Consider the following 26331-nt stretch of genomic DNA (forward strand, 5'->3'; position numbering starts at 1 on the left):
AAATGTTTCCCACTAAGCAGTGCGAATTCTGGAAATGTCCCCTAAGCAGTGCATTGGCGGAAAGTATTTTTGTTAATGGTGGGTCGGTTTGCGTCCCGGCTAATAACTTCGGCCGGGGATGCCAACCTGGTTTTTGGAACGATTCTAATCGGCATTTAATATCGCGAAGTGCATATTCAAGTGATTTGGTGCAGATTTGTTTCTTGTTCGTGCACGTGCAAATAGCTAATAAATGCGCCGCGCCTGAGCCGAGGAGAGGAGCGGACCGGAGGACAGCGGACGGCCATGGATCAATTCTCGCACGACCTGACGTTGGCTCTCGAGGAGACCTCGCTGATGGACAGGGCGAGTGGCGTCGGTAGGTGGGGCTCACGTCGCAGGACACGTTCCACGGGCAATCTGCGTAAGTAGCAAGTAGCAGTCGCCAGCGACTCCCCCGATCCCGATCCCGGTAACACCTCTGTGCTTAGCCTGCGCCCCCCAGCCCACGGAGGACTCCTCGAGCAGTCCCACGGACACACTGAACGCCCTGGGTCCCCATGGGCACCACCATGGCCACCACCACGGACCAGGACATGGACATGGACATCACCACCACACCCAGCCCCACCCCAATGCCAATGCCAACGTGGACGGGCTGGACACATACAACCTCAAGTTGCCGGCCAGCGACTCGGATGAGAAGGCCCCACTGACCTTGCCCGGACGCATGGGCGCCTTGGAGTCGGACTCGCTGAACGAGACCACCTTCAGTCCAGCCAGGTAGGACGGGCTCCGCACCGCCCTTTTAGTGTTGCACCCCCTTGACCTTCTGGCCCACCCACAGATTCTACAAGCCCAACTCGCGGAGGAAGCGCAAGATCAAGCGCATGTCCATGGAGTTCGAGTTCAGCAAGGACTCGCCGCACACCTTCACCGAGTCGCCGCTGCAGCCCGGTCTGCTGAGCGGCACTGCCAGCGGGACCATTCGCAAGCGTCTGCTGAAGATGGACGCCACTGGCCATCGGTCGCATCTGTTTTTCTGCGGCAAGCGCAAGCGCTCCAATCGCGATCGCTACCACGAGCAGGAGTCGGTCAAGCTGTACGCCCCACCGCACTCGCAGGCGGAGGAACAGCATCTGCAGCAGCACAACCACCAGCAGAGGATGCGCCCGCGGAGCTACTCCTCCACCTCGAAGCCACTCAGCGATCGCCTGCTGCCGCTGAACAAGGGATTGCTCTGGAAGATCAACCGCATGGCTGCCCAGGGCCAGCAGGCCGTGCCCACCCAAAAGACTGACAACAAGGACATGGAATTGAAGGGCCACCAGCCGGAGATGGAGCAGCTGCCCAAGCAAAGGGACGTGGCCAAGAAGCTACCGCCGCCAAACGCTGAGCCTGCGTCCGCCAGCCTGAACTCCTTCAGCATGGACACCATTGTGCCTGTGGCCGACATCGATGCCTTGCTGCTGAGCACGCCACCAGCTGCTCCGATGCTGCGCAAGAAGGCTCAGGTGTCCGGCTACAGCAGCAGCAGCTCCTCCAAGACGCACCGCCGGCGCCGCTTCCACACGCTTCCACAGCCACCGCTGCAGACCCAGGCCCAGTCCATGGACTGCAGCGAGCTCTACGACTTCCTGAGCTCCAGCTCCCTAAGCTCCTCCTCGGACAGCGAGGCGGAGGTCGGGGGACATCGCCGGCACGACACCGACCGCGAGGGCGACGACGAACTGACCGACTGGCCGGGCAACGAATTCGGACCCGGTGCCAGGTACGATCCAAAGAGGAAGCTCACCAAGAAGTCACTACTGCCCCAGATTCGCTCGGATGACACAATCGGCGAAGATGACACCCTGATGTCCGGCACTGAAGCGGGGGCGGTGGGAATGGACCCGCCGCCGAAGTCTCCAGCCCAGCTGCCGGAATGCCTGCAGGATCTGTCTCGCTTTCAACCAGCCGGCGTCTCCGAGCCCATCGAGATTTTGTACGCCTGCTCGGAGATGGAAACGAATGCGGTTGGCGCCATGCCGGCTCCCCGGCAAATCGAGAGCGAGATGTCCGGCGAGACTTCGAATCCGTTTCTCTCCTCATCGCCGCCAGGACAGGCTCAGGGACAGGAGGTGCGCGAGATAAGGGCCGGCTGCCGCCGCATCAATGGCGAGCGACCAGGTTTCAGCATCAAGATGAGCGTGAACGAGCGCATCGCCCGGTTCCTGCAGGACCCACAACAGACACAGATCCGTCTGCCCGACATCGAGCTTTATGAGCCGGACAGCATGTGCAACCTGGCCACGCTTTACTCCCTGACCATGGCGGTGGAGCGCGGCTGCACGGTGCTCACCAAAACCAGGTAAGGTCGGGTGGTGGTGTCTAATGCAGATGGATGTCTAATTGTTCACTCTTCTAGGAACACCACGCAGGCGGTGAGCGTGGACCGTCCCCAGCAGGGTCTTCAGCCGCGTCCCGATCTTTTCGGCGATTTCAAGCGCCGCTGCTACGGGGAGGAGGAGCAGCTGCAGCAGCAGCTCCAGCAGGATCCCGGGCAGACTCAGCCCCAGAAATAAGATACATTAATCAAAACTAGACGAACTAGACCAATCCCCAGCAAATGCAGATGCGGAGCCATCACTAGTCGGAGTACAACTCCTGATCTGATCCGCGTGAATCGCTGGGGTGGAAGAAACCCGTAGACTAAGAATGCTTTTAGCGTGTTTTTGTGAAATCTGTTCTATGTACATAAGTTGCATCGGTCCGTGTATATACTAACTTCATTTGGGGAAGGCGTCAGCCCTTCGGATGCCGGATACCGGATCCCAGATTGCGTCGGTCCCTTTCACACGCTTGGAAGCGAGCGGGATGGCACGTGCCAGAAAGAGGGAGAGGAAGAGAGCGGACCGACCGGAAGCCGTTGGCAGCCGTTCCACTGTACAAAATATAATTTGTAAGACCTCCAGCGAATATGAATATAAGAAATATAAATGTGTGGTCATAACCGAATCGATTGCTTTCACAATTCTTTGGAATAGTTAGGGGATCTAAATGGCTTATATGTGAGTGCAACTTATCGTCATTTAAATACGGAAATTAAATGTAATCAGTGGTTGGAAAAACATGCAACGAACTCTATCGGAAAAAATGCTACGGCTAATGTTTCGTTGGAGCTTATTTTTGAAAGTTGTAATCAAGTTAAGTTGGCTGCGAACTCTTACCAACAAATGGCGCGGATTTCAAATGTGTTGCTTGCTGGGTGGAAATTGCGTCGAACGTCCCACTGCCTCGAAAAAGTTGGCGCATGCTCAGTGACCAAATGTGGTGCTCGGCTGCTCGACTGCTCGGCAACCCTTTTTCCCACTGGCTGCCACTGCTGCCACCAATTGGCGATGGGACCACGGTGCTCGGCGTTCGGTGTTCGGTTCTCGGCGATTCGGTACTTGGCACCGGGCACTTGGCACTCACTTGGCAACCCTCGCTGCTGGGGGTCGGGAAACGAGGGGGAGTGGGACAGACGAGCGCCGAGCTTGCGTCAAATGCGGACGCCAGTTGGACGCAGATCGGGATTGGAGGCAGCCACGTTTCCCAGTCATCCGCCGTGTGTGTCGCAGCGCCTGTGTCTGTGTGTTGTGCCCTTCCGTGCCGCATGTGTGGCGTTCCGCGAACGGGATGTGAAGCGGATCTTCGCCAGCGTTCATCCTCTCATCGCCATCAACCGGACTCGGCTGCTACAGCTGCCTTAGCTGCTCCAGCTCGGAGTTCAGCTCCTACTCCTGCTTCTGCTCCTGCTCCTGCCCGAAACTTCTTTGTCAACCGGCGACGTTTTGGGTTTTCCACGCGTGCACATCTCACGGTAATTCGGTGGAGCGGTTTCGGGGCGAGGGAAGCTGCACTGCAGCCGGCGATGGATATCAGTGGCGTTTGGCTTCCGGATTGCTGCCCAGGCGAGGGCTTTCCGCGATTTCCTTGCTTTCCGTGATTTCCGCGATTTCCGCAATGCGATGCGATGCGGCTGCTCTGCTTATTGATTTTTCACCAACACTCACGCACACACACACTCGTGCACTGGCACCCACACACTGGCAGCCACCCACTCGCACACAAAGGCAGTGCTGCCACTTCGGCCATTTTGTGGCTGGAAAATAGCCATTTTGAAAGCGGAAGTGCAGCGAAAACATGTGTGTGGCATACTTTTAGGCCTCTAAGCTAGTGATTTTAAAACCCTTAAGTTCTAGTTCTTCAAGGGTCAAGATGTGTGCTTTAACGACGGGAATATTAAATTAAATACTAATATTCAAGTGGACTGGACTGGACCCTTTAGTAATATTAACTTGACTTTGATTTTTGCCAACTATTGAATTGTGACAGCACTGCCGGAGAAAGAGAGGCAGAGAGTGCACCCACACACACGAACAGTGGCTTTGCTGGCTTGTAATGTCCGAAAGCCATACACATACACACTCAGATAGCTGAGCTAATCTCTTATCAAGCTACGACTATCCCTCCCCCTCTAAGCAACCCCTCTCTCTTGGGCACTTACATGGGAAAAAACACAACATTAGTCATACAATTGAATTTTTTTTAAAACAAAACCAATGTGTCAGAAAAAGATAAAATATCTTGTAGGTTATTCCTAATATCATTTTCTTAGAATTCGATATTTCTTAATTTAATTTTCAAAGCGAACCAATTTGGTATAAGTTAGAAGTTAGAAGTCCTTTTATAGAACAACAAATATATTGATTACAAAATAAAGGTTATAAAAATAACCTAAAGATTAAGCGTGGGAATAAGCTTTGGATCGTTTCATTGAATTGTTAAAAAACATTGTACGAATTTCGTATTTGCACATGAGTGATCTTTCTGATGTCATCTCTTATGGGAATAAAAACAAATATTTATGTATTTTCTTACTGTGTAGGTGTAGCAGCGCTGCCATGGGGCAGGAGATGTGTGTGTTCCGTGCACTCCCTGCATGCAGTGTGAGCATGTGCATCATCATCTCGCTGTCGATCGCGATCTCTGAATCTCTCCGACACTCGCTCTCCGTGTGAGTTTCCCCGCCCAGGGTGGCGCAGTTGGAAAATGAGCACGTGCGAGGCGGCGGCCGCTGGCGAGGATGGGAGCCAGTCCAAGTCCGAGGAGAGCCAGCCGCCGGACGACCAGCAGAACCAGAAGCAGCACCAGGAGAAGCACGAGAGGCAGCTGGACAAGCAGCAGGAGAAGCAACCGCAGAATGGCAAGGCCGAAACGGAAGCCCCTGACAAACCAAATCCTCACCCCCAACTTGAAGGCATCCGGAGCTCTGTCCTCCTGGACTCCAGTGCTGCCGCTCCCTCGATAGAAGCATTGGTGGCCTGCAAGGATGCCCTGCTCGCCCAGAAGCTCTTCGCCAGCGGCGGCGGCACGACGCCCGGCCCCAGTCCCACATCCTCGGCGGTGGGAGCAGGCGGGGTGAGTGGCAAGGACCTGCTCAAACTCAAGGAGCCCATGCGCGTGGGCTTCTACGACATCGAACGCACCATTGGCAAGGGCAACTTTGCCGTGGTCAAGCTGGCCCGACATCGAATCACCAAGAACGAGGTGGCCATCAAGATCATCGACAAGTCGCAGCTGGACCAAACAAATCTACAGAAGGTCTACCGCGAAGTGGAGATCATGAAGCGCCTGAAGCACCCACACATCATCAAGCTCTACCAGGTGAGTGGCCTTGTTTATTGCTAAATCATCACCATCACCGCTATTTAAATGTGTATTTAACCAATTCCACAGGTTATGGAGACAAAGAACATGATCTACATAGTATCGGAGTACGCCAGCCAGGGAGAGATCTTTGGTGGGTAAAAGCATGAACTTTAGGGTCCACCATTAAAACTCCCCTTTGTCATATTTGATATTTGAATGCAGATTAATAGGAAATTTAACCAGATAAGGACTTAAATGATAAGGGCTGGCCATCTTTCTGTAAAGCTCAATAATAACGACCTTTCCTTACGATATAAAAACTTTGTTTAGTATATTTTAGATCATCGAACGTTATTTTATCTGCTCGAATACTAAAGTCATTTATAGAAAATTAAGAGAGCAAATGCAATAAGATTTCCTTACCATTTTAAGAAGTAGATTCAAACATAAACTTTTGAATAACATATGAATTTGATTTCATAAAGAAGAAATGAATCGTGTTATAGAAATATGCAAAGGGAATTCTTTTATGTTCCTTTAAGTTATCCAGAGTCTAACCTATCGGAATCCCCCTCAGATTACATTGCAAAGTACGGGCGGATGTCGGAGTCGGCGGCTCGGTACAAATTCTGGCAAATCATCTCGGCGGTGGAGTACTGTCACAAAAATGGCATTGTGCATCGTGATCTCAAGGCGGAGAACCTGCTCCTGGATCTCAACATGAACATCAAAATAGCGGACTTTGGCTTCTCCAATCACTTCAAGCCGGGTGAACTCCTGGCCACCTGGTGCGGATCTCCGCCGTACGCAGCACCCGAGGTTTTCGAGGGGAAGCAGTACACAGGTCCGGAGATTGATATTTGGGTAAGTAACTAATCATTTGGTTACATCATTTAGCTATAGAGCTTAAGATGTTAAGTGTCTTGTGCAATGTAATCCGTAATCCTTCTTTGCAGTCACTGGGTGTGGTGCTCTATGTTCTGGTATGTGGCGCCCTGCCGTTCGACGGATCCACACTGCAGAGCCTCCGGGATCGGGTGTTGTCCGGCCGCTTTCGCATCCCGTTCTTCATGAGCTCCGAGTGCGAGCACCTCATCCGCAGGATGCTGGTGCTGGAGCCCACGAGGCGCTACACCATCGAGCAGATCAAGCGCCATCGGTGGATGTGCCCCGAGCTGCTGGAGCACGTCCTCATCGCCAAGTACAATCTGGGAGCCGAGCGGCAGGCGGGCATGGAGCCCAGCGAGGACATCCTGCGCATCATGGCCGAGTACGTGGGCATTGGTCCGGACAAGACGCGGGCCAGTCTCAAGAAGAACACCTACGATCACGTGGCGGCCATCTATTTGCTCCTCCAGGATCGGGTTAGCCACAAAAAGGAGCAGAGCAATGGCTCGGCTTCCGGTCCAGTTGCCGTTTCCGTTTCCTCGTCGGCCGCCGCCAGTCGGATGCTCTACAAGAGCACCAAGATCGACCAGCAGCAGCCGCCGCAGCAGCCACAGCCACACCCACATCCACATCCACATCCACAGCAGCAGCAGCCCAAGACAATATCCACCAGCTCGATCCTGCCCAAGGATCAGGCCCACAAAAGACTTAGCCGCCATCAGACGGTGCTCATGAGTGAGCGAACGTCCCACGCTGGGACCACGCCCACTGTCCCGGATCCCGGATCCGGGTACTATGCCAAGTACGGCCCCCTGCAACTGCCACTCCCCCTGCCAGGGCCCGCCCACCTGGCCGGGTATCTCAATGGAGGAGGAGGAGGAGGAGCCGAGGTGGACGCCGCCGGGATACCCCTGCCAATGCGGTACACGCCTCTGCCGACGGCCGCCTCGCCCGCTCCCTCAAACTGCTCATCCACATCCTCGAGGATCGGGCGGCACAGCCTGAGCTCCAGCTCGCCCAGAAGCCATCGACCGGTGGCCATCTCACTGAGCATCGACAACAATCCCTCGCTGGCCAACCTGCGCTGCCGGGAGATGATGGAGGCAGGAGGCGGACCTGTCGGAGGCGTGGGTGTGCCTCTGGTGTCCAAGCAGCTGCATCAGACCATCAGCGAGTACATCATCAAACAGAGCACCGAAGACTGCCGGGCACTGCTGCAGCAGGTGGGTTTTGGCCACTCAGCATAAAGATATATCCAGTTAATCCATGTCTCATCCACAGTCAACAGCAGTGGCGGAGGGCAAGGAGGAGTCGTCGAAGGTGGATGCCGGCGCAGGAGCCGCCAATCCACCCGCCTCCACCACACCCACATCCAATGCAGCGGCACTGGGAGCGGGACCAGGTCCAGGTTCGGGCTCCTGCCCCGGTGAGATGAACAGCAAGACAATAAAGGCCATGTCCAGCTCGAGCAGCTTCGACTCCAAGGCCAATCTGGGCCAGAGCTTTCGCTACAAGATGTCCGCCGAGGCCAGCAAGCTTTTCCAGACCCTCCAGGAGAGTCCTTTGCCAGTGGAGGTGAGTGCCAGTCAAGAGGTAATGACCATATCTTCCATTCTCTAACTACCAATCCTCTCCAGCAACGGGCCAAGCGACGCGGGCACCTGGGAAGCACCAATGGCAGCGGTGGCGACTCTGGCCAGGAAATCAACGAGTCTAAATCAAATGGTGACAGGTGAGTCTCCTCAATTAAATCGTTATCCGGATTAGGACTGATCCATACCCAATGCCCAGTAGCCGATCGGAGAAGAAGGTGCTGGCGCAGGGAAGCTCCAGCACGGACGAAGGATGCGAGACGGACCAGGGCAACGAGGCGGGATCGGCCTCCCAGGAGTCGAAGGGCAGCAATGGCAGTGGCGGAGGCGGAGGGAACGCCAACGGCGGCCCCACCTCGCACTCCAGCAGCGATCTCACCCACCTCGCCGGAACCACCACCTCCGGACAGAGCCACCGGATGCGCTCGTATGCCAGCAGCAGCTCCTCCAGCGGAGTGCTCGCCGGGAGCGCTGGCAGCTACTCGAAGAGTCTAAGCCAGAACCTGAGTCGCGGCTCCTCCAAGAGCAATTGCAGCGGTCCCTACGACAGCCTGGACTTCGCCCTGCCCTCCGGGAAGGGCAGCCTGCCCTCGTGCATGGGCTCCAGCTCGATGCTGGCCACGCCCACCCCGGCCTCGGCCTCGCCGGCGGCCATCTCGTCGGAGCACTCGTCGGAGAGGTCGCTGTACGGCAGCCACAACTCCTGCATCCACATGCCCGGTGCTCTGGCCTTGGGCCTGGGTCTGCCCCAAAGTTCGGCCTCCACGCCCACGCCTAATCCCACGCCGCCGCCCAATGGAGCTGGCGCTCCGTTTCTGGACAAGCGGTCGCCCATACACTTCCGCGAGGGACGACGGGCGAGCGATGGCCTGGTGGCCCAGGGCCTGCTGAGCTCCGGCTCCTTGTTGGGCACGAGTCGCGTCTACGGAAGCTATCGCTACGAGCAGGCCAAGCGGCACGGCTGGCTGGAGATCCAGCAGCTGCAGCAGGAGGCGGCCGTGGGGCATCCCCACCCGCATGCCCACCATCAGCATCCGCATCAGCATCCACATCCGCATCACCATCCTCATCCGCATCCACATGCCCAGGCTTACGGCTTGGAGGAACTCTGTCAATTTCCGAATGGTCAATTCTACGCTCTGCCCGGCAAGCACCATCCCCTGCTGACTTTGCCCCATCACCATGGTCACCCAGTGCACCATGGCCACCACCCACTGTTCCACCCAGGCCACCAGGCCGCGCCGTTGCTGTTGGAAACGGCGGCTGGTGGGGATCTGTACGGACACGGATGCTATGCCCCGCCACCGCCGCCCCCAGGACTATATCCACACCATCCGCTGGGCGTGGGAGTGGGTGTGGCCGTGCCCATGTCTCCGATGCAGAAGCCACCGCTGCAGCAGCAACTACTGCAGCACCGCCTGCTGCAGCAGAAGCGTCAGCTTTTCCAGAAGCAGTATGCCCTGGAGGCCCAGTTGGCAGGACGTCATCACCATCACCAGCAGCAGCAGCAGCAGCACAGCCATCACCACCACCAGCAGCAGCAACAGCAGCACCACCACTTTGGCCATACCCTGGGTCATCCACCGCCTCCGGCTCCCGCTCCGGAACAGCACCTGGCCGACGAGCTGTACGAGTTGGCCCTGCTCGATCGACCCAGGAGCGGAACCCCCAGGCTGCAGCACTCCATGACCATGCCGGGAGCCCATGCCTTCAGCCAGATGAACCTGAAGACCTCCTATATCAGCCAATCGGACCAGGGAGCGGGTGCGGCGCCCAACGGAGGCGGTTCCGTTGCGGGAGGAGTGTCCTGCTCAGCGCCACCGTCCACAGCGCCGGGCACGCCCACGGTCAAGTGCAAGCCGGCCACGCCCCACGGGCACAGCCTGGAGCCCGACTATCATGTAGGTGCCGCGGATAACAATGGTTGCCCAGCCGCTAATCCTTCATCCCTCTTGCAGACATCCACGCCCGTGCTCAGCCTGTTTGCACCCAACTGGCAGTCGCTGGTGAAGCCGCTCAGCGAGAGCCCCATCCTCGAGATATCCGAGCACCTGGAGTCAGTCTGAGGGGATGGCCCTTCGGGGGAGTGGGTGTAAGAGGCATCTAACTAATGGGGGCCGGAACGGGGCAACCTTTTTATTAAGCTCGCAATCGCAATTATGAATTATTTGATCCATATACGATATACACCCATGCATACATATACATAGCCTATACAAGTACGTATACCTATACAGATACGGATGCGAAGCGGAGTCGGAGTCGGAGTCGGATTAACATCGATCGCGGCAGGAGCTATATTTATTGGAGCCGATGGAATCAATGCCGAACCGAGCCATGCCGTAATATTGAAAGATTTAGTTGTGTTACTAGCCTTAAGTAGTCCAAGTTTCGTACGCATACACGCAGACATATACAATATGTATATTGATAATAATAGCGTTAAGCTATAGATCTACTTATGATTACACTATACACTATACACTATTGTATTGCCCCCACGGCGGAGTGGCCCGGAAAATCGGAAATCGGAAATTCGGAATTCGGAGTTGGGTGGATGAGAACAACGTAACTACATATATCAATTATTCAAAGCATTTATTGGGGGCATAGATAGGGTATATCCATATACGGATATATCTATTATGTATTGGTACAATAATTAGCGACAAGCAAAAAAAAAAAAAAAAAACAAACTAAAACAAACAAACATCGATTGTTCTTAAACATGGAATTCAAATGTAAAACCAGATATTAAAGTCATTTGGTATAAAATGCAATACACTTCTGGTGTTCCTACATTATGTAGAGATAGATATAGATGGGCGATCTGTGTTTTCGTGTGTGCGTGGAAGGGACACAGGATCTCACAGGATCGTGTGACTAGACATCGAGGCATTTGGAGGCACGATGATCGCCAGGGGACCAAGGGATTTATCTGCTGATCGTAATATATGTGGTTCGTTGCTTACCACGTGTCGTACAGTGTGAAACTACGGTACTCATCCCATATATCATATCCTGCTGGGACGGAGGACGACGAAGGCAATGACGAAGATGTCCTCGTCACGTCGTGGCCTTCACCTGGCGGCTGGACTCCAGGTGCTTCCGCTTGGCATTGGCGTTGACTTGATTCCGCTGCTTGTGGGGATCGGGTGATCCATGGCAGCGCAGCAGGTTCCAGTAGGCCCTCCGGTACTCGGAGCTCATCAGGACGTAGATCAGTGGGTTGATGCAGGTGGTCAAGTATATGAGTAGATAGCCGGCGATATTAAACCAATGCACCTCAGTGGCGCTCTTCCAGATTTTGGCCACCGTGATGGGCAGGTAGCAGATCACGAACCACACAAAGATCACCAGTATCATCTTGAGCAGCCTCCGGTCCTTGGCACTCATCCTGCCCGGGTAAATGGAGGAGGCATTCGAGGTGTTGCCCATGGATACGTAGTGCGACTTCCGCGGACTGAACCTGGTGAAGGAGGTGCGTAGTGAGGTGGTGATGGGGTTCTTTCTGGAAAAGGGAGGACACGGCGGTTGAGAGCGACCCAGCAGGAACACCTTGGAGCAACTCACCCAGCGGTCTTGCCCGTCTCCAATTGCGTCTGACTGCGTCCCAGGCTAGCCTTCTCCTGATCCCGGTCCCTTACCTTCTCCCGCTCCTTGAGCACCACATTAGCATCCACGGGCGGCTGCTGCTGGTCCTCATCCCGCCGCCTAATGCTGTACGAGATGGGCAGACTGTCTGCCGAGGCATTGTCATCGATGTACGCCAGGTGCTCCTCCACCACAAAGGGTCGTCCGGGGACTGCATCCGGAGCTTCGCCACTGGACGTGCTCGCCTTCTCCGGCCTCCTCTGCATGGCCATGGCTTGGGCCTGGTGCTGCGTCGTCGAACTGGGGGTCACATCGCTGACAGTGGTCTTCCCAGCGGTTCCTGCCCGAATGGCCGCCTTTCGCACCAGCAGGAAGATTCGGGCGTAGCAGATCACGATGCAGATGCACGGCACCATGAAGGCGGCGATGAAGAGGAACTCCTTGGGCGATCTGCCATACCGATCGTGCTTGATGGAGCAGGAGCCGATGCTAACGTCCAGCCCAAAGATTCCCCACACGCCGCGCCAGGTGGGTATCATGATGGAGAAGGTGGTCACCCAGGTGCCGGCCACCATTAGAGCCAAGTATCGTCGCTGGTAGATCCTGGGGGCAGAGATGGTTAGTTATGGTCATTGCCTATATTAAGTTTGAATAATTAGAGTTCATTGACCCGACAGTTTTTGCAGTTGGCCTTATAGCATTATGTTATTTTTGAAGTTAATTAGACAACCCATTTTTCTCCTCTTTTATAAACATTGAAACCATTGTATTTCTAAATTTATTGAAACAATCAATAGGAAATGTTAATGCTACGAATTACCATTGGTAAGCAACTAAATATTTTGCAAGATGGATTCGTTACTCTTAAATAAATTTATTAAGATATAGGTTTGATCAATTTAAAATAGTATTCTAGTTAAATGATCTTATTTTTTTTTTTTTTTTTTTTTTTTCTAGGAACTGCAAATACTCAACATTTACCTGGGATACTGCCTCGGATGGGCGATGATGATGTACCGATTGATGGTGATCAGCGAGACGGAGAGCAGTGATACCGCCAGCAGGCCATATCGCAGCATGGGGAACAGCCTGCACAAGAGGTCACTGTGCGTCCAGGCCCGCTCCCTGAAAGTGGAGGCGGCCAGGGGCAGATTGAAGCAGCCGAATAGCAGGTCCGAGCAGGACAAATTGATGATGAATATGGCCGTGGAGTTGCGGGTCTGGCGGCCCCTTGCGAGGGCCACGATCGTGAGCAGGTTGCCGGGGACGCCCACGATGATGAACACGATGCAGGCCACCCAGGCGATGGTCAGCAGCTCGTCCGAGTAGCCCTCGAACAGCTCCTGCCGCCCCCCGTCCAGATTGAAGTCCCCGTCCAGGTCCAGATTCTCCGACAGGTCAACGGGTCCCGGGTCCTGGGCGGCCCTGCTGATCACATGGGGATCCGGAACTGGCAGCGGCATCGAGATCGGAAGCGGATTCCGACCGGGTGGGAACATCGCGTGGTACTTTGTGGTCGGCAAGAGGGCGCGTTGCTCGTTCCTGCGCCGAATTTGTACTAAAACCGAATTCTCCGCATTCACACATCCACATTGTTCCCACCCAAAAAGTGGGCCCGAAGGCAGCCGCCGTCAGCCAAGCGTACAAAATATTGAGAAAAAAAAAAAAAAAAAAAAAAACAACCAGCAGGCGAACTAGAAAAACTTTCGAAAAAAGGAAAACAAAAGAATACCGGAGCAGCAGCAGCAACAACACACATTTTTATTGTATACAACAATTGACTTCATCATCGGGTAATTTGGTAATTTGCCTGTGGAATGGGCGCTTTGTTTACATTGTTCCTATTCGGTGTTGTTTCTTTCGCTGCCGCCCCCGCACTGCCCCTCCCCCTCCCCCATTCCGCCCATTCCGCCCCCGATTGCCGCTTTTTCGTCGATATTCTGACGGGGTCATGTTGCTGTTGTTGCTGTTTTTTGGAATTTCCAAATACTTAAACCAGGGCTACCATCGTCTGAAAACCCAATAAAGAATGTTTATTTGTCTTAAATTTTTTTTATATTTATTTATTGCCTAATTTGTCAATATAGCGTTCATTAATTTCCTCAATGATACACTCAATTTGTGTTGATTAAACTGACAATCTTGGGAAATAAATCATAAGAAATTTTGAAATACAAATGCAAAGTAATTTCTACTGCTTTACATATGTATACCATTAATGATATCAGTTACACATTTTCTTTGGAAACGACAGTAATGTTTTTGCTATCTTGTAGCCGAATCAGTCATTCTTTACAATGAACATCGAAGTTTAATTGTTAATATAGTCACGTTTATTAATCGAATAAACAGAAGTGAAAACGTGCTTTGTAAAATTCGTTTAAATTCATTATTCTATTTTTACACCACTTTCCGTTTTATATTATATCTGTTCTGGATTGGAGACACATGACCGATGCCAATCCTAGGCTTAGGGATGTTACTCCTAAAATGTATTTCTCAAAAATGATTCGTATATTGAAACATTTTAATTGATGAAAGGGTGTATCTCTTTGCAGCCCTGAATTCGGGCCGTACGCACCTCTCCGGGCATTTTCGAAATTGAAATCTTTTCGGTTCTTGGGCCGTGCGTTGTGTGGGTGCAAAGTTTCCTCTAGCAATTTTCTGGATAATAAATGGGCAGCGTCCATTCGAATTGAGGAACTAGCAACTAAAAAAATCGTACAACTTATGCGAGACTCACTCGAGATTATGGTTTATAAATATGTACATGGTATATGCATGTGATCGAATCTATGCGTAAAACAAAAACACACTCATGGGCGACGGACCCTGAATCATTACTACATTTTCCGCGATTTCCGCGCCCCCATAACCCGTTAGGGAAAATGAGTCAACTGGGGTCACTCGACGTCAGAGTGTAGATCGAACTTAGTCCTAATTAATCAAGTCCATTTTCTGCGGCCCTCTTTTTTCCGAGGGTCAGAGTGCGGGTCGTCTGTTGGGGCAAATTGAGTATCGTTTGCCTTTTGAAAATGAAAAAACAAGCGGTTCGGGGAAAACTCTTTGGCAACGGCACGAATACGAATACGAATTAGATGTTTGTTTTTATGCAGGCCAGTAGTCCGGGAATTGCAGTCGACTACACAAAAATAGCATACAGTTTTCGAGGAAAATATAGCGCCATATCACATTCACCCTTATTACAAGAAACTTTTTTATGTTTGTTTACAATCGTTAAAATCGGATGAATTTATAAGAATTGCAATACGCAAGCCGCGATACATGCTAATAACAAGAAATACAATATATTTTAAAGTTTAACAAGAGGAGACGTCTGTATTTTGTAGAATTTATTAAGTTTTTCTAATGTTTGGCCAGATTTTGTACATTGCTGTTATTAAGCCAGAAAATCTTTATTCAACATAACTTAAGTCTTATTTTTAACTCTTTTTTTTTCTTAGAACTGGTTTTTCCATGCTATTCTACCGCCCCCCACTGTACGTGGAAATTCTTACGGAATGGGCACTAAAGTGGAAACTGAAGCTACCCGACCATTGTGGATGTGATTGTGAATACGAATCGAACGCCAATCGACGTCCCACCCAACCTCGTCCGCTCCTGATTCAGATCCGGGGTAATGTAAACTTCTCGGGCGTACTTAAACGCATACGCACACGCACGGGCCTATGTTTAGATAGCCATAAACCATAAACTATCATGTTCTTCACACAATCCTCAGCAAACAACAAACAAAAGCGAGTGCACACAAATCGCCACGTCTTCAGTTCGATATCTGCACGTGAAAAAAGTCTGCCTTTCCTAGCTGACAATAGTCGACATAAAATTCTATGATTCTATAATTCTATTAACCATTAAATAATTAACAACAAATGCACGTCAAATCGTTCTTAGAAATTCAATGACATTATATTTAGTATTATTTTATAGAATTCTCGCTGAGTAATTTGGTTTTAAATGTTTCAGATTGCTTGACACGAATAATGTGAATCATTCTAATGTGGTTTTTATACTTCTCCCCATAACATACATTTTAAATTTAAAAATTTGAATCAATCCAAACTTTGACCTTAATTTCCTGTGATTCTTATCGGTGTAGGAGACAAAAGTCCCTTTTTTTTCCCAGTGCAGCCATGTTGGATCGCCTCGATCGATGTCGAATGTCCAATTGTGTAAACATTAGAATGCAGACGCATGAAGCCTTATCAGCTGTTGTTGCTGCAATCGTTGTTCTTGATGTTGCTGCTGCTGTTGCACATTTGCTTCTGTGGGGCACAAGGCAAGGGGCAGGAGGAGGAGCGGGCATATCTGCGATATGCATCGGATCGGCAATCAGTGAGCGTTCGAGCTGCTCTGACTCCCACACCCGCCCCTCGATCGGCAGATGGCCGCCTGTCTGTCCGTCCCTGTCTGTCGCACTATCACCGGCCGAGAAGGCGAGAGTGCGGAAATATGAGCGATCGAGAGAACCGCAGAGAGCGCCAAGTCATGGGGGCAGCTCTGGGGCGTGGTGAAAGGGGGTCTAGGGGTCTGCTTTCTCTTTTAAAATTAAAACAAATTTAAAAATTAATGCTAAGGAATAAAAATCCAATAGACAAGCAACGAATTTTACTAACAGTTTGGCGACAATTTTTTTTGCTGACAGTTTTTAATAATATTTATGCAGATCAGTTGTTTGAGTTTGTTTATTGTCATTATAAAGCCACTTGAGCTTTTGATGAAAATTGTACATCCTTCTGGAAGGCGAGAGAGAGGGTAGGAGAATTTTTAACAGGGGGGCTAGAACCCTCTGGGAGGCAAACCGGCTACGGCCCTGGGCAGCAGCAGAGAGACGGTTTGACTAAGGCCGAGAGTGAGAGTGAGAGCCTCCTATTTGTCAACTGACAATATCAATATAGCGACTCGTAACTCGCGACCGCGCTGCTCTGCCCGCACTCGACGAACTGCACTCGATCCGGCAGTTATAGACGATCCGATCCTATCCGATCCGAATCCCATCCGAACCGAGAACGCGGGCGATACGCAATTTGTCCGTTACGTTCGACCACTGCGAATTGTCCACTCATTCCGGGTAATAAACAGAAAGTTACTTCGATTTCAGTTCGAATCGAGTGACATTCGATGCCGTTGGTTTTATCGCGAGCGTGTGCCCCTTTTCGAATTTCTTTGCTTTTTTGTTTTTGTGATAGTGTTTAGTGCTGAGTTGGGGCTTGGATTTGAATCTTGGCAACCTGTAACCCTTTTATTCTCTACCTGATCTCGCGAGTCGAAGGTATTAGTCATGAGAGCCGGGGCGGCTTTTGAATCACCGACAGCAACAACAACAATAAAAGCAGCAGATTCAGTGGCGTCCCCCAGCAACAACAAAAACCACAACGATTAATGAATAACCCCAGCGAATGCGAATGCCGTAAACTGTTTACATTGCTCACAGCATTACTCACTCACTCACCTCGCTCTACCTGGTCGAGGAGAGGAGTGAAGTGGAGTTGATTGGATTGGAGTGGAGAGTGGAATGGAGTAAAAGGGGAGCAGAAAGTGTAGAGATCGCAGCTGCAGCACTAGTTTCGATTACGTGAGCAGAAAACAAATAAACAAGCAATTTCCCATCCCCACTTCTCACCACAACTCACCATCCCCTCCTGACCACTGATAAGGGAACTACCGGGAAGCAAGGAGAGAGAAAGGAGAGAGAGACCCGTGCGATCGCTAGAATCGCAGAGGATTACCAAATAACAAAACCAAATTCAACTAGGTAAGTACTCTTTTCAACCGATAAGATAACGGCATATTCTAAACTCGTGGAAGAAAGCGAGCCAGACAGATTGCGTATACGCCCCATTGAGCCACGCTAAATTGCAGCCATGACCTGAACAGAGAGGCAAATAGGACAGAGCAGAGTACACAGAAAACAAATAAGTTATACAATCCAGATTAAAGCCTTTCAGTTACAAACAGAGATGCTATGTTTTTAATAAACAACACATTTTCATATTACACCCTTGAGAACCCATATTCTAAAATTAATATTTCCATAGTTGTAAAAATTCATTACTACAAGTTCTCAGTAGAGTGAAAAAAATACACACAGCAAGCAATAGCGTAACGTAATAAAGATTCAAACGATTCGTTGAGTATCAGAAATGATTTCTTCTCAAATGAAAAAAAGAGTTTCAAAAGATTTTTAAGAACCAATATTCCTAATTTTAACTTGGAATATTGGATCATAAAAATCTGTTGAAACTCTTTTTTTTATTCATAATTTTTGATAAGAGACACAGGGAAAATAACGTTTGTCTAAATGTCTCATGTTTATTAGGCTTTCCAACCATTATTCAAAATAATCTCAAGATTTACAATCTCTTTTAAATATAAATGTATTTCAAATTAAATGTTTCACTCACTCGTGAGAGCGGTTGAAGAACATAACACTTGTCTCGATTAGCGACCACTCGAGCGGAGAACAGAGCACTTCTCATCGCATCACACATTAGAGACCTCAGAGACACCCGTCTCCGCCAAACAGTCACTCAATTAATTAAGGTTCGGCGCTGATCTTTGCACCCCAAGTGGTGCAGAAGCAGAAGCCGCTGCGGCAGAAACAGCCACTGAAACTACTGCCGCCGAACAACCGAAACCGAAACAGAGACGAGTGTGACCTCTTTAAATTATTTAATTGACACTAATTTATCATAGTCCCGAAGAGCAAAAGGGGTGCCACGCCTCAAGCCGGGTTACGGGCTTCGGACTCCGGGTGGCTGGTTATGGTTTACGGGTTACGAGTGTTGCGTCGGCGCAAAATGCAGTCAGCGCCAGTTTTTTTTTAACAGACTTGGGCCACGCCACTCAAGTGCCACTGCCGCTGCCAGTTGGCGATTGTCGGCGGTGGCGATCGGTGTTCAGTGATCGTGGATCGGTGAATGGTCAGCAGCAAACGTGCTTGTCAACAGGATCAGGAGCAAGTTAACAGCTTTAAGAAAAGAGAACCCTAGGTGGTGTAGTTATTCAAATTTGTTAATTTCAATTATCGTCGAAGATATCTCCGGTGAATACGACATCCATTTTATGCGTGCTAACCCTAAGATCATTTTTATATACATTCTGTTGTTACTTTTTTTAAGTAAAACTTTCTATTGTTGCAAAGCAAGTGAATCAGAAACCCAAAATGTCACCAAGATACAAATATTCTCTGTAATACTGTTGGTTACTGGATCAAATTCATTTTTTCAAGTGTATTCAACTTATATTATCTATGTGCGCCACCCTTTTAAAGTTAATCCCTTTATTGAGACATAAAATAAATTCAATAATTCAATGATCCATCATTAATAAAGCATTTAGGCTCTTGAGAAACAGGAACTGATTGGACAACAACCGCAAACATTTGCTAGCCGACTGATAACCTTGATGGTCGTGATTTTGTCAACGTTCAAGTTCATCGCTCTTAAGAAGAAAGTGGAACTCAAACATAATCAACAAATCAAGGGAATATTTGGTTAAGCCTCAACATTTGTTGTAATCAATATTGATTTTGATGTAACCCTGCCTTCTTCTTCGCAAGTGAATCGGCACTTAAGAAAGTGATTTATTCTATATTGATAGTTTATTGCAGGAAAAAATGAATCATATCACCAATCTCAATAAATGCGATGTTTCATTTAATAACATTGGACAATCTTTGAGATCATGATCTTAGGGCACTACATCATGATCTTTTAATTTGTACGAAGTGGTTTTAATTCGTTAACCACGAGAAGCTAGTAAGGCTGTAGCTCTTCCCAGGTCCACATATCTACCATCTTTAATTGGATAGCACTCTAATAAAGCCCCTTCCCCTCCTCTCTTCCAGAAGTATGAGTGACGAGACAACCATTAGCCTAGACGGCTATCCCCCCCTGGAGGCGTTGACGACTATGGCTCCGCCAGCGGATGAGAGCGGGTAAGTTGGGGCCAGGGAACTGGGAACTGGGAGCTGGGAGTGTTGACGATGTGCCAAGTGGGTGCCAAGTGAGATGGAGCTATCAGTGGCTTCTGGGTAATTATAGCCCCCGGCTGGGAGAGGCCCGATAAGAGATCGTTAATATTACGCGCTCCATTGCACCAGTGGCGATCGCTCGGCTGGCCGACAGACAAAGACGGGCAATTCTTGTAAGTAGCCAGCGGAAGCCAGTCCGATATGGTGATAGCCACAGGGCCATATGGGCGCCAAAGGTCGAGAGATCTTAGGCTGGGAGGACCACTCTGTGAGAGCATTGAGATAGACAGCCAAAATGGTATCGATTGGGGGTCAAATAGGGAATACATGTACGCAGTATATGAAATTAAATGAAATTAAAAGAGAAATGGGTATTAACTAATACATAAAATAAGTTAGTAGTCCTTCACTAATTATATTCCTAGAACATCCTTCTAATGACGTCATTTTACTTTCAGCTTCTCGCAGTCACTTTTGACCTTTGCCGCGGTCATGACCTTTCTCATAATGGTTGTTGGCATTACCGGCAACCTGCTGACTGTGGTGGCCCTTCTAAAGTGTCCCAAGGTGCGCAATGTGGCCGCCGCCTTTATCATCAGGTGAGGTTACCCAAGCTTCACCTGAAGTACAAGCTAACTTGTTGTCCCTTCTGTAGTTTGTGTATTGCCGATCTGCTGTTCTGCGCACTGGTGCTGCCTTTCCAGGGTCTGCGCTTCGTCCAAGGAACCTGGCGCCATGGGCAAGTACTCTGCCGCCTGATTCCCTTTATCCAGTACGGGAACATCGGAGTTTCCCTACTGTGCATCGCAATGATTACGATCAATCGGTATGTGATGATCACCCACCACGGACTGTATGCCAGGATCTATAAGAGCCACTGGATTGCGGCTATGATCGCCGCCTGCTGGCTGTTCTCCTACGGCATGCAACTGCCCACGCTTCTCGGAGAATGGGGCCGCTTCGGCTATGATCATCGCCTGCAGACCTGCTCCATTATGACCGACGACCACGGACACAGCAGCAAGACGACGCTGTTTATCACGGCGTTCGTCATCCCCTGTCTGGTGATCATTGCCTGCTACGCCAAGATCTTCTGGGTGGTCCACAAGTCGGAGCAGCGCCTGAAGCGCCATGCCACCAAGCAGAACTCGATACCCAACAATCTGCGCCCGCTGGCCAGCACGGGATCGGGAGCCCTGCCCTCGGGCGGGGAGTGCCAACCGGGCAACCGCGTCTCCTCGGACAGCAGCAGTAGCTTCTCCACCGAAGTGCCGGAGACGGCGCCCAGTGGCAAGCAGCAGCCGACCAGAGTCAAGGATCAGCGCGAGGTGCGGGCCAAGCGGAACGAGTGGCGCATCACCAAGATGGTGCTGGCCATCTTCCTGTCCTTCGTCATCTGCTACCTGCCCATCACCATTGTCAAGGTGGCCGACAAGAACGTGGAGCACCCCAGCCTGCATATCTGCAGCTACATCCTTCTCTATTTGTCGGCCTGCATCAATCCGATCATCTATGTGATCATGAACAAGCAGTACCGCAAGGCCTACAAGACAGTGGTCTTCTGCCAGCCCGCACGCCTCCTCCTGCCCTTCGGAAAGACCAATGGCGCCAGCAGCGCTGCAGGTACGAGTCCACTCGGGCGCCACTCCCTGAACTACACGCACTAAGTCACGGTCATTCTTCGTTTCAGAGAAATGGAAAGATACCGGGTTGAGCAACAACCACAGCCGCACAATCGTCTCCCAGATGTCGGGGGGAACGGCAGCGGGAACGGGAGCGGTTGCAGGATCACCGGGATCGGGATCGGCGGTGCAGAACCCGCCGCCAAGCCAGCCAGCCCAGGCCCTGGAACTGATGACACGCGCTCCGGATCTGATAAGCAAGTCGAACCTCCCGCTGCCCTTCGTTACGCCTCCGCCCCCCTCAGTCCTCACGGCGACTCCCAACGGAAGCAGCAACAGCAGCAGCAACAGCCTCAATCTGCGATTGCCGCTCAAGAAGAACAATCACTCCTACACCAACAGCGGCTTCAACAGCAGCAGTCCCAGCTCCAGCAGCGGCTTGGGGATCGGGATCAGCAGCAGCTCCATTTATCGGCCCGGAGTTGGATCTCTGGGGAGCGGATCGTCCTCGATCCGGCGCATAACAATGGTGGGCGACGACATAATACTGGAGGAGGAGGAGCTGCCGCCCACGCCGCCGGCGACCTCGGCGCCCACCACGCCGGCTCCTCCGCCGCCCTCAGTCCCAACGCATCCGCTCTCCATGGCTCAAACGGCAGCAGCAGGAGGAGCAGTGGCAGCGGCGGGGACCAGTCCCCAAAAGCCGACGACAGCGAAGCCGCACATCTACATGAACGTCGACAGCCCGAAGAGAAACCAATCCTACCTTGAGCGTAATACAAATGCCGCTGCTCCAGAGGGTAACTCCGGTCCGGCCAACACATCGGCAATCGTCTCAGTTTCCGGCTCCAAGCTGACGGCCAAGATGAAATTCCCAAAAGACTAACGAAATGCTTTAATTCCAAAAACAAACAAAAATCGCGTAGTTCTTATGCTACTTTCGTTATAAACAAAAATATGCCAGGCATTGTAGATCGGTATATCGTGGATGGGTGGAGAATACCATAAACTGTTGACCTCCTCGCGAAAAGCTGGCAAATCTTTAAAGTACTCTTTACCAGATATGGTGTTGAAGTCAAAATTCTATTCCCCATATCGTAAGCAATTTTTTCTATACAAATTGTAGTTTGATACTTAGTATTTACCAATAGCAAAGAGTAGTTTTTACAGACGTGCCATAAATTACACTTTAGTTTCTGCTATATTTCTTATTTCAAACTTTATTGTATTCCAAATTAATGGACGTACCAGGTTCCATACTATTTCTAATGAAAAAAAAACGTTGTTTATTTGATGATAGTCGAAATTCGGCTATACATTGTTCTCCCACCCTCTGTCATATATCCGATATCGTTTTAGCCTATGGCTGCACATTTATTTGACCTATCGACGTCCCATTACACCCTACACTACTTAGTACTAGTTATAGATTGTAGATATTTATGACCGCCCACGCTTAGTATTAACCCCTTCTTTTTCTACTTTATATGCTTACTTATATACCCGTACAAGGCGCACAGATCGTGGCCCTATACGACTATACTTCTATTTGAAACCGGAGTCTTTTCCTAGATTACTTGTTCACTATTTCCAACACAAACATTCCTTTCCAACGTAGGCCTTTGTAAATGAACCTATTGTTAGTCCACCACGAGCACTCCATTCGAAAGACGATAGAAGCAAATCGAATATGAACGTAAACATAAATGTTTAAATAAATAAACAACACTTGTAATTTACTACCGATGTTTAATTGTTATTCTTAAAATCAGCGGAATTCTGGGAACGATAGCGTGGTGGGGATGGCGAATTGAATACCGAGTGAAGTACAGTGAATAATGACTGGAGTGGATATCATCAAAGCATATAAGATAATATTTAGAGCTAATAAGCAGAGCTTTTATCTCACTTGAGTTGGCTGGGACCAATCTATGTATATAAGCTGGGCGTAGGCCATCGCTGACCCAATTTAGCGGCTCATATTTTCCGCTTTTATGGGGCGGTACACAAAGGTGGGTTGGCTCGAGCTCTGGCTCAGCGGGAGTGAGAGCTGCCGAGGGGTGGAATCGGGGGGACGAACGGCGACTGCCTGGACGCTTATCAGCGGAAAGCTCGTTCCAGCGAGTTGCATTCGCATTCAGTTCGCTGCCACCGGGCGAGCAGTAACACGGCGCCGAAAGATCGATGCTGATCGGATCGAATCGAATCGAATCGAATTAAGTGCAAATTAGAACGAAATGAGCTATAACAACGTGGTCTGCACGATCTGTTCGGAGCGGTATCGCACCGCAGACAACATACACGCCGGTACCTGTGGACACGCGTTCCACGAGGAGTGCCTAAGCCGCTGGCGGAAGCAGTGAGTGATTCTTGTTCAATAATCTTTAATCGAAAGAAGAGCGGATAAACAAACAAAACAAACTCAGATCATAAATATGATACTGAAGAGCAACAAGTGGTTAAGAAAAGATTGAGTGCCTGTGATCTTATTTAATATAAAGAAATGGGATGGACTTATACCGAAACATATATTACTTTTCCATTGGAAAATTTTAAACTTATGGAGAAGTTTATCTGAACGCTTTTGAGGTATAACCGATTTGTTATGGTTATTTTCTTTAAGGGAATCCCCGGACTTTATTGCAACTTTATCGCAGACCTTGAGAGTTCGTTTTTTCTAGAAAATGACAATGATATCAAAATTGCACTTGGCATATAACGCACATATATCTCCATCCGTTTTCCAGATCAAAAACTTGCCCCATTTGCCGCTGCGAGAATGCCGCATACTTTCAGCTCTATCTGGACTTTGAGGAGTCGTCGCAAGGCGGATCGGCGCGGGGAGGTGTCGGTACAAGCGGGCGGAATCAGAGCCAAGGTCACAGCGACAGCAGCAGCAGCAGCAACAGCAACAGCAGCAGCAACAACAGCACCGTCAGCAGTACCAGCGATTACGGGATCATGAGGGAGTACGAAAATCTGCTATACGAGACGGGCGTGTACCAAGAGGAGATTGAATATCTAAACGAACGCATCGGTGCGCTAACCCTTCGTAATTCTCGACTCTGCAAGCTCCGTGGTGAGTCGGACTCGGAATATGATTAGATGCCCACAAAAGCACACAAACAAACAGAAATCGCTATGTAAAATAAATAAAAATATAAGTTGTCCAGTTATACAGGTACAACCCTGATATTAAAAGAACACTATTCTTAAAATTGAAACAATATAGAATAACTACTTACCAGGGGCAGTGCGATGGAGAAGGCTTTCCTCAGGTTGAAGGACCTTTTCTCGTACGTATGGGGTTTATTTCTGCCTTGGACACAAAGAGTAACAGAAGAACAATAATCGGAAGCGGAGAAGAGGTTACTTGCCCCGCAGATGGAATCCATCAGTTCTTATTCTCCGGAGGTCACATGGAGAGCCAATGTGAAAGCTGGGACGATCCCAGGCTGCAATGAAAATGTCGAAAAGGTGCTCTATTAGTGGGTGGTACTATGAGGGACTGATACTGATTGCACTTTACCTGGCTCTTCAACTATTTCCTGACCCCAATGGAGACCCAAGGTGCTCCCAGTCAGTCCGGCCTTTCGGTGTTGTCCACGTACGGCAAGTAGTCCTGGGCATCCTCCTCGACCTGGCGCATTCGGAAATAGCGCAGTCTCATCTGGTTGAGTGTGCGCTGTTGAAGTGCGCCCAATCCATCTTCTTAGTTTCCCGAAATGCCAGCGGATGAGAATCGCGGGCTTTTTATGACCGCTATTTCACATTTTAGGCCTTGCGTCCAGTTTGAATTCGAATCTCTCCGCCCGCCTCCACAACAAGTGTTTCTCAACACTGCTCCACAGACCTCATCATGTATTCCTGGTTTCCCCGATTGCTCGATTACCGAGGGATGGCGACATAAGCCACTATTTGTTTAAAAAACTTATACAAAGATCGGGAAACACATTTGCATAGCGAACAAATAGAATCTTTCGAGTGTGACCGAACTTCTAAAAGTTCGTCCAAAATGTTGCACGCCGTTGTCAGCTGTTGTTTCGCGAAATCCAATGCTTCTTCTTGCGCGCACTCCCTGCGAATGCCAATTACCGCGTCTCTTTGTATTGCTACAATTACAATAAAAATTGCAACAAATTAAATCAGCGTCGTGTGTCCGTGTCCGTGCCTGTGTGTGTGCCCGCGAGCACTGATAACTGATAGCCGCTTGATAGAGAGTGAGTAAACAACAAACAAAACAAACCTTGCGACGCATCCAAAGCCGCTGGCTGCAAGTAAGTTGCATTTGCATTTGCATTTCGCGTAATTTGGGTTTGGTTTGGTCTTGGTCTCGCGGTGCGGTTCACTGGCCAAACCGCTCGATTCTCGGCGTCGTCGGCTGCAATTTTGGGTCGAGGTTGGCGCCGGCAGCGGTGAAATTGGCGCACATTCTCGTCTCCATTTCGCATTTCCACATAATTGCAGCGACCCAAAATTATTTGCACTGTGGCAGTGTGTGGGTGGGTGTGGGGCGTTGTGGTGTGGGGAGCCAGACAGACGCAGCGTTGCATTCGGCCGTGCCAGGGCTGTCGCTGGAACCGCTCTCTGGTTTTAACCGCGATTGATTGATTGATTGGCTTTACCCGACTGTAAATTAAATAAAAACAATACTCATTAGCGCTTTAATTGGGCCACAAACACCCACTGGTAATAGTTTGTGTGGGAGAGGGAACAACTCTAGCCTCTCTGGTTGGTGAGTTAGAGATGCGCTAGTTGTCAATCACGAAGTTGCCGGTCGCTTTAATTGGGAGAAAGTTATATTAAAGTGCATATTTAAAAAACCGAGGCAGGAAATTCAAAATTTTTGTTTATTTTTAATTTACATTAAGGATACCTAATATAGTATTCATTGGATTTATTAAATATATGTAATAGCCCAAGGTATTCCTTTGTTATTATGGTTTTGCTGTTGCTTTAACAGCAACATTTGCTTAATTATCAA

The 26331-nt window shown here is 49.9% G+C and overlaps 5 protein-coding genes and 1 long non-coding RNA gene across 10 annotated transcripts; 4 read left to right on the top strand and 2 right to left on the bottom strand.

The window, feature by feature from the left end:
* Nucleotides 1-134: 134 nt before the first annotated feature.
* Nucleotides 135-2976, top strand: LOC108041903. The gene is made up of 4 exons (XM_017119960.2): nt 135-403; nt 471-762; nt 827-2329; nt 2387-2976. The coding sequence occupies exons 1-4, from the start codon at nt 286-288 to the stop codon at nt 2541-2543; spliced, it is 2070 nt and encodes a 689-aa protein (XP_016975449.1). The 5' UTR covers nt 135-285; the 3' UTR covers nt 2544-2976.
* Nucleotides 2977-3409: 433 nt separating this feature from the next.
* On the top strand, nt 3410-10915 carry LOC108041909 (serine/threonine-protein kinase par-1). 2 transcript variants are annotated; one of them, XM_017119969.2, is made up of 9 exons: nt 3410-3823; nt 4892-5670; nt 5743-5806; nt 6233-6519; nt 6612-7766; nt 7825-8118; nt 8181-8275; nt 8335-10036; nt 10094-10915. In XM_017119969.2, the coding sequence occupies exons 2-9, from the start codon at nt 5056-5058 to the stop codon at nt 10199-10201; spliced, it is 4320 nt and encodes a 1439-aa protein (XP_016975458.1). In that variant the 5' UTR covers nt 3410-3823; nt 4892-5055; the 3' UTR covers nt 10202-10915. The 2 variants fall into 2 exon arrangements, with proteins under 2 accessions (XP_016975458.1, XP_016975460.1); XM_017119971.2 differs by having other exon boundaries at nt 3411-3823; nt 8338-10036.
* A 106-nt stretch (nt 10916-11021) lies between these two features.
* LOC108041910 (protein trapped in endoderm-1) lies at nt 11022-13333 on the bottom strand. Its single transcript, XM_017119972.2, has 3 exons — nt 12711-13333; nt 11709-12332; nt 11022-11646 (listed from the first exon to the last, which is right to left on the bottom strand). Exons 1-3 carry the CDS (start codon nt 13226-13228, stop codon nt 11202-11204), a joined length of 1587 nt encoding a protein of 528 aa, XP_016975461.1. The 5' UTR covers nt 13229-13333; the 3' UTR covers nt 11022-11201.
* A 1733-nt stretch (nt 13334-15066) lies between these two features.
* Nucleotides 15067-23093, top strand: LOC108041898 (G-protein coupled receptor moody). 3 transcript variants are annotated; one of them, XM_017119954.2, is made up of 5 exons: nt 15067-17505; nt 19600-19689; nt 20184-20324; nt 20381-21348; nt 21416-23093. In XM_017119954.2, the coding sequence occupies exons 2-5, from the start codon at nt 19604-19606 to the stop codon at nt 22231-22233; spliced, it is 2013 nt and encodes a 670-aa protein (XP_016975443.1). In that variant the 5' UTR covers nt 15067-17505; nt 19600-19603; the 3' UTR covers nt 22234-23093. The 3 variants fall into 3 exon arrangements, with proteins under 3 accessions (XP_016975443.1, XP_016975445.1, XP_016975444.1); XM_017119956.2 differs by lacking the exon at nt 15067-17505 and adding an exon at nt 18470-18795; XM_017119955.2 differs by lacking the exon at nt 15067-17505 and adding an exon at nt 18471-18742.
* A 103-nt stretch (nt 23094-23196) lies between these two features.
* On the top strand, nt 23197-24571 carry LOC108041901 (E3 ubiquitin-protein ligase RNF128). Its single transcript, XM_017119958.2, has 2 exons — nt 23197-23706; nt 24095-24571. Exons 1-2 carry the CDS (start codon nt 23585-23587, stop codon nt 24450-24452), a joined length of 480 nt encoding a protein of 159 aa, XP_016975447.1. The 5' UTR covers nt 23197-23584; the 3' UTR covers nt 24453-24571.
* On the bottom strand, nt 24378-26187 carry LOC108041902. 2 transcript variants are annotated; one of them, XR_001769180.2, is made up of 4 exons: nt 25594-26187; nt 24877-25459; nt 24593-24802; nt 24378-24486 (listed from the first exon to the last, which is right to left on the bottom strand). It is a non-coding gene; the product is annotated as an uncharacterized LOC108041902 (long non-coding RNA). The 2 variants fall into 2 exon arrangements; XR_001769179.1 differs by lacking the exon at nt 25594-26187 and having other exon boundaries at nt 24877-25566.
* Between the last annotated feature and the right edge of the window lie 144 nt (nt 26188-26331).

Source organism: Drosophila rhopaloa, unplaced genomic scaffold (genome assembly GCF_018152115.1).
Source record: "Drosophila rhopaloa isolate 14029-0021.01 unplaced genomic scaffold, ASM1815211v1 contig_3, whole genome shotgun sequence".
In the NCBI taxonomy this organism is placed as follows: Eukaryota; Metazoa; Arthropoda; class Insecta; order Diptera; family Drosophilidae; genus Drosophila; species Drosophila rhopaloa.

Excerpts from the sequence above, each read along its gene's own strand:
- LOC108041903 (XM_017119960.2), top strand. The coding sequence starts at position 286 with ATGGATCAATTCTCGCACGACCTGACGTTGGCTCTCGAGGAGACCTCG. Across the intron at positions 763-826 it reads ACCACCTTCAGTCCAGCCAG|ATTCTACAAGCCCAACTCGC; the intron begins GTAGGACGGGCT and ends GCCCACCCACAG. Across the intron at positions 2,330-2,386 it reads ACGGTGCTCACCAAAACCAG|GAACACCACGCAGGCGGTGA; the intron begins GTAAGGTCGGGT and ends TCACTCTTCTAG.
- LOC108041909 (XM_017119969.2), top strand. The coding sequence starts at position 5,056 with ATGAGCACGTGCGAGGCGGCGGCCGCTGGCGAGGATGGGAGCCAGTCC. Across the intron at positions 8,276-8,334 it reads TCTAAATCAAATGGTGACAG|TAGCCGATCGGAGAAGAAGG; the intron begins GTGAGTCTCCTC and ends CCCAATGCCCAG. Across the intron at positions 10,037-10,093 it reads GCCTGGAGCCCGACTATCAT|ACATCCACGCCCGTGCTCAG; the intron begins GTAGGTGCCGCG and ends TCCCTCTTGCAG.
- LOC108041910 (XM_017119972.2), bottom strand. The coding sequence starts at position 13,228 with ATGTTCCCACCCGGTCGGAATCCGCTTCCGATCTCGATGCCGCTGCCA. Across the intron at positions 12,333-12,710 it reads CATCCGAGGCAGTATCCCAG|GATCTACCAGCGACGATACT; the intron begins GTAAATGTTGAG and ends CTCTGCCCCCAG. Across the intron at positions 11,647-11,708 it reads GAGACGGGCAAGACCGCTGG|AAAGAACCCCATCACCACCT; the intron begins GTGAGTTGCTCC and ends TCCCTTTTCCAG.
- LOC108041898 (XM_017119954.2), top strand. The coding sequence starts at position 19,604 with ATGAGTGACGAGACAACCATTAGCCTAGACGGCTATCCCCCCCTGGAG. Across the intron at positions 19,690-20,183 it reads CCGCCAGCGGATGAGAGCGG|CTTCTCGCAGTCACTTTTGA; the intron begins GTAAGTTGGGGC and ends TTTTACTTTCAG. Across the intron at positions 20,325-20,380 it reads GCCGCCGCCTTTATCATCAG|TTTGTGTATTGCCGATCTGC; the intron begins GTGAGGTTACCC and ends TCCCTTCTGTAG.
- LOC108041901 (XM_017119958.2), top strand. The coding sequence starts at position 23,585 with ATGAGCTATAACAACGTGGTCTGCACGATCTGTTCGGAGCGGTATCGC. Across the intron at positions 23,707-24,094 it reads CTAAGCCGCTGGCGGAAGCA|ATCAAAAACTTGCCCCATTT; the intron begins GTGAGTGATTCT and ends TCCGTTTTCCAG.